The following is a 9,873-nucleotide window of genomic DNA, read 5'->3' as shown; positions in this document are numbered from 1 at the left end:
CAGCCGGCCACTCCCCTGCGTGCCCCCTAGCCCTGCGCCTGCCACCCTGGGAGCCACATGGGCACCTGCTTGTCACCCTGCAGGAGCTGCGCAGGGCAGAAGGACGGGCTCCGGGGCCACAGCAGAGACCCGTGCTGACCAGGGCAGCCTCCCACCGATCACTAGCACAAAGCGGGTGCTGGGGACAGCTGGGCCCTGCCCACTTCTCACCAGCGTCCTGCTGCAGAGGGGACCTGCTCCAACCCAATGGTGACCACCCCTAGCTGGATCCATGTCCCTTACCCAGGCCAGCTGCAAACCACACAGCACCTTTGCCGTGACCCGTGGCCGTGCCGTCTCCTCCACACAGAGCCCACTCTCTGTGTGAACAGGGTGCCCAGGAGGTGGCTGTCCCCCGTCCCTCGGCTGTCCCCTCCTTCCCTGGGAAAGGGCGACAGAGCGCTCCACCATCTGGAGAGACGCACCCACCTGCCATGAGCCCCCGAAGGAACTTCCTGGGGACCTGCTCTGCACCTCCTACTGGCCCCAAGTCCCCAGGCCCGTCCCTGTCCCGTGGCCTCTCAGCACAGCCTGGGAGCTCCTATCCCACAATGCTCAGGGCCGCCTTCTGCATCCCGTAGACCTGCCCCTGGGCCTGGGGACACGGCCTGTCCACGGCTCTCACACGCACAGAAAAGTCCAGAAGGACAAGAACCACGTGGTCAGGTGGCGCTCTCTGGCTGCACGGGTAGGATTGTGAGCGACTCTGGTCATTGTCCCTGAAACGTGACAAGATGGCTTGCTTTCTTATTTTGGGGCGCCAGGGCTTGGGCCCAGGGGCCCTCGTCCACTGAGCCCTGGCCCCAGCCCTACTTACCTTTTCTTTAGAGGTAAGGCCTCACTAACTTGCTGAGGCTGCCTTGGACTGTGATCCTCCGGCCCCAGCCTCCCAGCCTCCAGGATTAGAGGCCTACACTGCCAAGCCCAATGCGGTCACCTGCTTTTATAACCATCAAATCAACTGTCACCAGAAACAAATGAAAAACCGTGATCTTGTGAGGGGGAAACCCCTACTGTCCTGAGACCCTTGAGAACATCAGGGTTCAGCGTGGCCCACTGGGTCCCGGCCCAGAGTCTCGAGAAGGGGATTTTAGTTTGCAGGGCTCAGGGAGACTCGGCGGGGGTGGACGCCGGGCTGTGCAGAGGCAGCAGAGGGCGTTTTCCTGGGTGACCCTAGAGAAGCCCTGTCCCCCTCGGGGCCTCCAGCCCACCCGCAGTCCTGCCCCTGAAGAGGGCTGGGTGTGACTTGGTGGCAGGAACCCTGCTGAGCTTACCCTAAGCCCTAGGTTCAATGCCCAGCACTGAAAGGGGAGGGACAAACCCCCAGAGGGGACAGAAGAGAATCCTGAGGGCTGGGCTGGGCAACAGGACCTGCGAGGGGTGCGTTTTAGGGGAGGGTCCTTGGAGCGCCTCACAACTAGAACACACTTCATGGACTCCGCAGCAAGAACTGCTGGACACCCGGTCCCTGTCTCAGGGTCACCTTGACCCGGGCAGGTCCCGAGGCAGGTGGCCACTCTTTTTCTGTTCTGGGATTGAACCCTGGGTGCTCGTCCCCTAGCCACACCCCAGCCCCTTTTGTATTTAGAGACACGGTCTCACTGAGCTGCTGAGGCTGGCCTCCAACTCACGATCCTCCTGCCTCAGCCTCCCCAGCAGCTGGAATAACAGGTGTGGGCCACTGCGCCCAACTGAACGTGACCGTGATGCTCTGCTGTCCCAACATCGGGGGACACACAGGGCTTCTAGTCCTCCCCGTCCTATTCCCGTGGACACCATGCTCTCTGCCTCTTACACGAGTTCCAGCCCTCAGTTCCCGGCAGACCTTGGAGTCATTCGAACAAGCTACTCCCACCCCCCAGGAACCAGGGCCCCCGCCTGCTCCCCCACCGGCCTCCGCACCCTGTGCCCACTCTGCTCCCGGGTGTGGCCTCCCTGAATGGCACAGCATGTTCCCCGCCAGGCCGTGTGGGGGACACATAACTGCTGTCCCCGTCACCCCTGGTGCACCCTCCCCCAGGCGGCCCTCCCACCCTGCCCAGTGGGGTGGAAGGAGGTGACCAGAACAATTGTCATCATGAAAAGGTGACCCAACCATGACCCAGAACACCCGTCAGCTCTGACTAAATGCTCTTTGCTGACCAACGGGTTCCTGGTAAAGCCAAGGCCCCTGGGCTGGAGCTGCCCACTGCCGGCCAGTGGGAGCCTGGTGCCCCATGCCGCGCTGTCCCCCCAGGGGGGTCTCCTCACCCTGACGCAGTTCTCCCTGCATAAAGGACAACCTGCTGCTGTTGCTGTTGGCACCAGGGGCTGACGCCAGGGGCGCTGACCCCTGAGCCACGTCCCAGCCCTTTTTATATTTTATTTAGAGACAGGGTCTCCCTGAGCTGCTTAGGGCCTCGCTAAGTTGCTGAGGCTGGCCTCTAAATTGCGATCCTCCTGCCTCAGCCTCCAGAGCCACTGGGATGACAGGTGAGTGCCCCTGCGCCCGCCTGGACTTACTATTTTGTAGATGTGCTGTGTGGGAGTGACAGGACTTGAAGGTTGCTAGCTCCTGTCTCTTATTGGAGGGTTCCCGATAAAGAATACCACCCATCCAAGGGGTGCACAAGGGACCAAACTCAAGGTGGTCATCCTAGTGGGGACACGGGCCAGTGGGCACTACTTTATAAGCTCCCAGGCCAGGGTACAGTTGCCCGCCTCACCACCAGGCAACAGAAACCAAGGTCTCCACTCTCCCCTCCACGGCCACCCAGCCTCGCAGGTCACTCCAGCCTCCGGAGCCCAGGCAGCACCGACTGAGCCAAGCTGGGACGTCCCACGGTGGCCCTGGAGGAGGGCGGCCCACAGAGCTGCAGGCCCCCTGCGCGTCTGCCTCAATTAGGGGGTGCTCCTAGCTCCTACCTAGGTCACAGGGGACATGTGGACCTCCGGGTGTCACCAGTGCCACAGGCCAGTGACTCGGGGAGTCCTGCGCTCCGGGGAGACGCCCACCCCGCACTCAGGCCTGCAGGGACCTCTCAGGTCCGCCTGTGGCCCTCTCCTCCCTGGCCAGGGCCTGCTTGGTGGGTTGGGGAAGCGCGTCCCCTGTTCCCTGCGAGCATTGGTGTGAGGACATCAGTGTCCACTCTGCGGGAGGCCTGAGGGGGTCCTGTGCTGCCTGGAGAAAGGAGGGATGTGAAGGGCAGGTCCCCTCCCAGCTCTGCTCCCGGGGATAAGGTCCCTGGTCACACCCCCCCTTATCAGGGCCAGGCACTGGGCTTGCTGGGCCTGGGCGGCTAGCCAGTCACCACCGTCTCACGTCCCTCCCTCCTGCTCCTGATGCGACTTCCCTGGCTGCCCCAGATCAGGGGTCTGGTGCCAAGAAATCGCTGTGCTCCCTGTGCTGAGGGCGGGCGACACCTTCAGCTCCTCGAATGGTGCCAGGGATGCACACCTGTCACCCCTGTGACTCGGGAGGCTGAGGCAGGAGGATCACAAGTTGGAGGCCGGCCTCAGCAACTCAGTGAGGCCCCATATCAAAAAAAAAAAAAAAAGAGGGGGTTGGGTTGGGGATGTAACTCAGTCGAGCCCCCTGGGTTCAACCAACACCAGGGTCCCCCACCATTTCTCCCTTCTCCCCACGATTGGTGTCCTCAGACTAAGACCCAGAGAGGGACGGGGGAGACACCATCCGGACACAGAGGACGACAGCCACTGCAGGAGGAGGCCTCAGGGCCACACCTCGACCCTGGACGTCCAGTCTCTGAAGTCCCAGACAACACCTCGCCCTCACTGCTAAGTTGCTGAGGCTGGCCTCTAAATTGCGATCCTCCTCTAAATTGCTCTGTGGTGGCTCCTGCAGCCCAGGTGGCCCATCACACAGAACCAGAGGGACACAGGCCGTGGGTTTCTGACCCATCTGCACAAGAACCAGGCCTCGACCAAGAGGCGAAATCACGTGTGGTCACCGCCGTCTTTAACGGGTGCCCTGTTTCATTTAGTTGATCTTTGTTTATTTTTGTGGCTCCGGAGATTGAACTTGGGGCACTTGACCCCTGGGCCCCCTCCCCAGCCCTGTTTGTCTCTTAGTTCGAGACAGGGTCTCGCTGACTTGCTTAAGGCCTCACTTTTTACTGAGGCTGGCTTCGAACTCACGATCCTCCTGCCTCAACCTCCCGAGCCACTGGAATGACAGGCGTGAGTCACTGTGCCTGGCTTTTATTTATTTATTTATTTTAAATTCTGTGAAATAAATGCCCATATGCACAATGGCCCACACCTGTCATCCCAGCAGCTCAGGAGGCTGAGGCAGGAGGATCGCAAGTTGGAGGCCAGCCTCAGCAGCTTAGTGAGGCCCCAAGCAACTCAGGGAGACCCTGTCTCTGAATAAGACATGCCAAGGGCTGGGGACAGGGCTCAGTGGGTAAGTGCCCCTGGGTTCAATCCCGGGTACCAAAAAGAAGAATTCTGAGACTCAGCACCACCACGTTGCTCGCTGTGCTCTGGCCTCGGCCTCCTGCGTCACTGGGTTGACTGACCTGTGCCACTCCCCGACTGTCCTCTGAAGTGCTACTCGGGTCACACAGAGTCCTTGTCACTAGACCTAAAGGAATCTGGCCGGGGTGGAGGTGGCCCCTGTCCTGCAGGCAGGACCCTAGGCCAAGGCCCCGCCTGCGCCCTCTTTCTTACCTGGAAGTAGTGCAGCAGCACGCCAGCCCAGGACAGCCCCAGGCCCGCGAGGACAAAGGGCAGGGTCACCTGCAGGCAGATGGTCAGGGCCGTCTCCCTGGTGGGCGCGGCCTCCTGGGGCCTGGAGGGCACCCGCTGGCCATCAGGGACCCCGAGGTGCCCATCTCCGGAGGCGGCAGGGGCGGGCGACACCTTCAGCTCCTCGAGCCTGCCACAGCCTCCCAGCCTCCGCGGCCTGGGCTCCAAGGCTTCCATCTGAGCGGCCGGCCCGCAGCTCCAACCTGGAGACACAAGGAGAGGTGTGGGCAGGCCCCGCCCCGGGCCCTGGCAGAGGCCCTGTGTCACACCTACAGCCCCCACGGGCCCCGCACCCCCACCTACAGCAGCGGACTTCAGATCGCGTGAGATCAGACACCCGTGGAAGAGCACCACACACCCGTGAAGTCGGCAGATGTGAAGGGGGCAGCCCCCAAAATGCCCACCTTAAAAGCAACCAGAAAATCAGGCTGGGGCTGGAGCCCTGGTACACACCTGCCATCCCAGCAGCTCAGGAGGCTGAGGCAGGAGGATCGCAAGTTGGAGGCCAGCCTCAGCCACTGAATGCGGCCCTAAGCAACTCAGCGAGACCCTGTCTCTAAATAAAATGTAAAAAGGGCTGGGGACGGGGGCTCAGGGGTTAACTGCCATGAGCCAGGCTGTAGGGACAGTGACCAAAGTCCACCGTATACCAGACTCCACATCACGTGGGCAGCGATGTTCCCGTGGGACACCTGGTCCCAAGGAAGCGGTTGGGATCAGGACCCTTCAGTTTGGATGACACTGAGCCTTGGTGTGTTTTCTGGGTGACCTGCCACCACACGGGCACCCCTGGGTTCTATCCTGGTGAAAAGTGTCAGGGACAAAGGGCGAGTGAGTGGGAGCCAGGGGACGGGGCCTGTCACACAGGGCCACATAGATCCAGCAGCAGTCCTCAGGGGAGGCTGAGGGCCTGGCAACGTGCTGTGACCCCCTAAGAAGGCCACCTTTGGATGACCCCAGAGCTTGTGCTGAGTACAGTTACTGAGATTCGGGTGAGAGGCAAAGGAATTTCCAAAAATACTAAGAAACTAGGTCAGGACTAGGAGGTGGATGCCACCAGCAACGCGCTCCCCACCCCTGGGAACGACTCCAGCCTCCAAGGTGATCAAAGGAACCAGGTCTCTCAGAACAAACCCAAGGCTGTGGGCACAGACACCAAGTGTGACCACGCAGCCTTGGCCGGAAGCCCCTGGACCCAGGGCCACGTCCCAGTCCCCAACCCAGAACCAACTGGCGGACAACTAGATCCTGCAACCTCCGCTGCTCTGAGACCGCGACCGCCTTCCTCTCTTTGCTCTTAAATTTGTGGTGAGATTCCTGAGATAGTAAAAAGACGCAAAGATAGCAGTGAAATTAAGAAAATCATGGAAAACAACGCCAAGGATTTGTTAGCAATAGTGGATAGGGTGGTCCTTGGAACCTGTAGGCACTGGGTTCCAGGACCCCCTGTGGCTATCAAAATCCTGAACTGGGCATGTGTGCCCGCCTGTCATCCCAGTGGTTTGGGAGGCTGAGGCAGGAGGATCCCAAGTTGGAGGCCAGCCTCAGCCATGGCAAGGCGCTAAGCAACCCAGTGAGACCCTGTCTCTAAATAAAATGCAAAATAGGGCTGGAGATGGGGCTCTGTGGTCAAGCACCCGAGTTCAAGTACCAGGGACCCCCCACAAAAAATTTGCCAATGCTACATAGTTTATTATATTGTAGTGTTTAGATAATAAAGAAAAATGTCAGTATGTGTTGAGCAGATGCAACTAAAAAATACTTCTGACTTGACATTAGTTGAACTCACAGGTAAGGAACCCAGTGGACACGGAGGCCAACTGGACACACATTCCTACCCATCAAATTGGGGTTTTTCTGACCATTTTTAGCCTAAGGGAACCAGGTCAGTGGAACACTGTGATTACCGTGTGCACACTGAGAACGCAGCAGGAATCACATATTAATTTACGGTCCTAATCAGATTTAAGACACTTTGGTCTACGGGTAAGCAAGCAATGTTTAAATGTCTGGGGAAAATGAAAGCAGCCTTCACAGCAAAATGACAAACAGGAGGCTTAAATGGGGCATCTGCAGGACACGAAAGGTTTATTAGCTGTGTAAATAAATGGTGCGTAGCCGGTCTGAGGAAAGCAGGTGCTCAGATGTCTTAAAATGCTGTCAGTGACCATTACAGTGCTGAATTTTGTCATGAAAAGCTCTGTGGGAAGAAGGCCTCCCTGTGCAGGGTCTCAGAGCAGTCTTGGGGCCAGGAATGGGGGGGGGGTGCCTTCTCCAGCTCCCTCTGCTGGCAGGGCAGGGAACTGCAGGGCAGGTCCTAAGCAGCCAGGGAGGTGGACAGGTTTTGATTCTAAACCAGGAGTCCAACTCCAAGGTGTAGGACACACACACACACCACAGAGCAGAAGCAGAGAGAGAGAGAGAGATCAATTCAACAGCATCAAAGTTTGAATACCTCAGGGGACGGACACTGGGGCTGAGCTCGGGGTGGGGCGCCTGCCTGGCAGCCTGAGTGCGGGGCCCCTCCCAGGACTGCTGAACACATAAATAAGGAACAAAACCAAATGAGGCAAATATAGGAGAAAATATTTAAAACCAACACAAGAAGTCAGGAGGCCGGGCTTTGCTGAGCCAGTGGGAGGGCTGGGCCCAATCCCCCCAAATGAAAAATCACAATAAAATAGACAAAGGATAACAGTGAAAATAGGGAAGAGGAGGAATTCCTGTAAACCAACAAGGGACCCAGAAAACAATGGAGAAACTAGGGAAGGACCGGCCCAGGAGCCCCCTGAGTGGGCAGCAATTAAAACCCACACGCAGCACCTCGCCTCACCACCAGGGGGCTCCAAAGCGGAGGTCGCCAGAAGGGTGGGCACGCCCGCTATGGGGGTGGAGGGGGTCCATCTCTGCCAAAGGCCACCTGGCAGTAACCACGGAGGTCTCACGGTCCTCACCTGTGCCCACAGAAAGATCTGAGCCAGGGTGAACACTGGGGAGCAAGGGAAGTCACCTGGGATCTGTACTGAGGGGGGACACTGTGGCCAAACAGCAGGGACCTCATATCACTGCGGATGGTGGTCAGAGGCCTCTGGACTTCCTTGAGAGTGCTGGGGTGTCACTGAGCATTAGCACAGAGGTCAAGAGTGCAGATTAGGGGTGACATGCCTGCTCAGTTACTGTGAGCAACAAGAGGATAATAATAATTTAACATACTGGGCTCTAAAGGACGGGAAGAGGGCACTTTATGGTCAGGGGTCCGAGCCCAGTTCCCCTAACCCCCAAGGATGTCAGACCCAGGTATCCAGAAGGCCATTGGTATCCAGAAGTGTCTGATTTACCCAGTGAGGCTGGCCTCAAACATGGACCTCTGGGCGCCCATTCCACACATCCCTCTTGGGGTTGATGGGTCCTAGCACCTCACAGACTAGCATCCACCCAGGTCCAGGGGGCAGGGACATCCTGGACTACACCAGGCAGGCCCAGGTTTTGCAACCCAAAACGGAGGACAACAGTCCCCCTTCAACCCTAGTTTCACTTTTTGAGGTTTCCTTTACCTGTGACCAACTACAGTCTGAAATTTTTAAATGGAAGTTTTCAAAAACAGTTCCTGAGCTTGGTGATAAGTTCCATTCTGAATGGCAATGGTGAACTCCCCCCCAGTTCTGCCCCCGCTAGAACGTGAACCTTTTCTTTGTGCAGCGTGTCCACAGTGTATATGCTACCTGTCCGTTACTCACTTAGTAGCCATCTCAGCATCTGTCAAGGTGTGGCAGAGCTTGTGTTCAAGTAACCATTATCTTACTTACTAATGGCCCCAAACCACAAGCGCATCGACACTGGCAATTTTAAATACCTATTCTGTTATCATTGTGCTGTTTTATGAGTAGTTATTAACCTCTTACTGTGTCTAGTTCATAAATTAAACTTCATCATGGGCAAGTAAGAAAAAGCACAGTATATACGGGGCTTGGTACTTTATGTTTCAACCACCTATGGGTGGAGGGCTTCCTGGGACACAAGGGAGGACGCCTGTACTTTCATCACAGGGGACCTGGCCTGTCCCTACTCCGGGTTCACTCTCCTCTAAGCTCCAGTGCTGCAGATCAGAGATGCCTCAGGGCAGCCTCAGAATCGTCGGGAGGCCTGTTAGGGACGGGGGACTCCCAAGAGCAGGTTGGGGACATCGGGGAAGTCATCTGAGAACCAGGTTTAAAGGATTTCTCAAGTGCTGGGTTTCGAAGGCAGCCTCTCTCCTGGCTGGAGGCACCTGGGGAACCCTGACGAGGGTGGTGGGGACAGATGGGTTCGCGGAGCCCACGTGGGGCAGTTTGCTCAGCCAGCCCCGGGGATGAGCTGGGACCTCCAGCGAACGTCCCCGGGGTCCTAGGCGACTTCGGGGGGCTGCGGGGGTGTCGGCGCAGGACAGCCGCACAGACTCCAGGCCACTGAGCGCCCAGGTTTTGCAGGTGGAGCCGCCCAGTCCCGACGCCGCGGCGCGGGGAGCGCCCCAGGACCCCCGAGGGGCAGCCCCGCCGCCCCCCAGTTCGGGCTTCGCGCTCCTCTTTCCCGGGTCCAGCCCAGGCGTCCCCGGCCCCCAGGATCCCCTCGGACCCTCCCGGTCTTCTGCTTTCCTCCGGCTCGGGCCCTCCAGCCGTGGCCCCCCGCCCAGGTTCACTTGCCCTCGGCGCACGCCCCGTCGCAGCCCCCTGGCGCTGCCCGCTTCCCCGTCCCCACCCTGGAGCCCAGTCGGGCTCAGCGCCGCGCTTACCAGGTCCTCCTTCGGGCGGCTGAGGAAAAGAAGCCGCCGAGGGCGCTCCGGGCGCCAGGGAGGGACCTGGGACTGGCGAGAGGCGCCAAGCGCGGGCTTTAGGGCCCAGCTCTTCCCTGACGGAGCGCCGCGGCCAGGGTGGCCCGGAGGCTGGGGTCCGGGGGCGGGGCGCACGGGAAGGGGCGGGGCCACGCGACGGGAGGGGAGCAGCGGGTAGAGGGCGGAGCCTCAGGAGACGGGAGCAGCAGGAAGGGGCGGGGGCCTCGGGCGGAGCCACGGCGGCTGGGGCCGGGAGCAGGGAAGGGCGACAGGGCCTC

The 9,873-nt window shown here is 59.3% G+C and overlaps 1 protein-coding gene across 5 annotated transcripts in view; it reads right to left on the bottom strand.

Annotated features, from left to right (window-relative positions):
• The window catches only part of Slc41a3 (solute carrier family 41 member 3), a 25,976-nt gene extending 16,246 nt beyond the window's left edge, over window positions 1-9,730 (bottom strand). For 2 of the 5 annotated variants that reach the window (XM_015495066.2, XM_048787173.1), the window contains exon 1: window positions 4,711-4,991. In XM_015495066.2, coding sequence (XP_015350552.2) covers window positions 4,711-4,965 — 255 coding nt within the window. In that variant the 5' untranslated portion in view covers window positions 4,966-4,991. Of the gene's footprint in view, window positions 1-4,710; window positions 4,992-7,798; window positions 7,907-9,556 lie in introns of those variants that run through there. The other 3 variants (XM_048787172.1, XM_015495064.2, XM_015495068.2) reach the window with 3 other exon arrangements.
• Between the last annotated feature and the right edge of the window lie 143 nt (window positions 9,731-9,873).

The sequence above is a fragment of the Marmota marmota genome, unplaced genomic scaffold (genome assembly GCF_001458135.2).
Source record: "Marmota marmota marmota unplaced genomic scaffold, marMar, whole genome shotgun sequence".
NCBI classification, from domain to species: Eukaryota; Metazoa; Chordata; class Mammalia; order Rodentia; family Sciuridae; genus Marmota; species Marmota marmota.
Note: the sequence above shows the minus strand (reverse complement) of the source record. Positions and strands in the feature narration are given on the sequence as shown.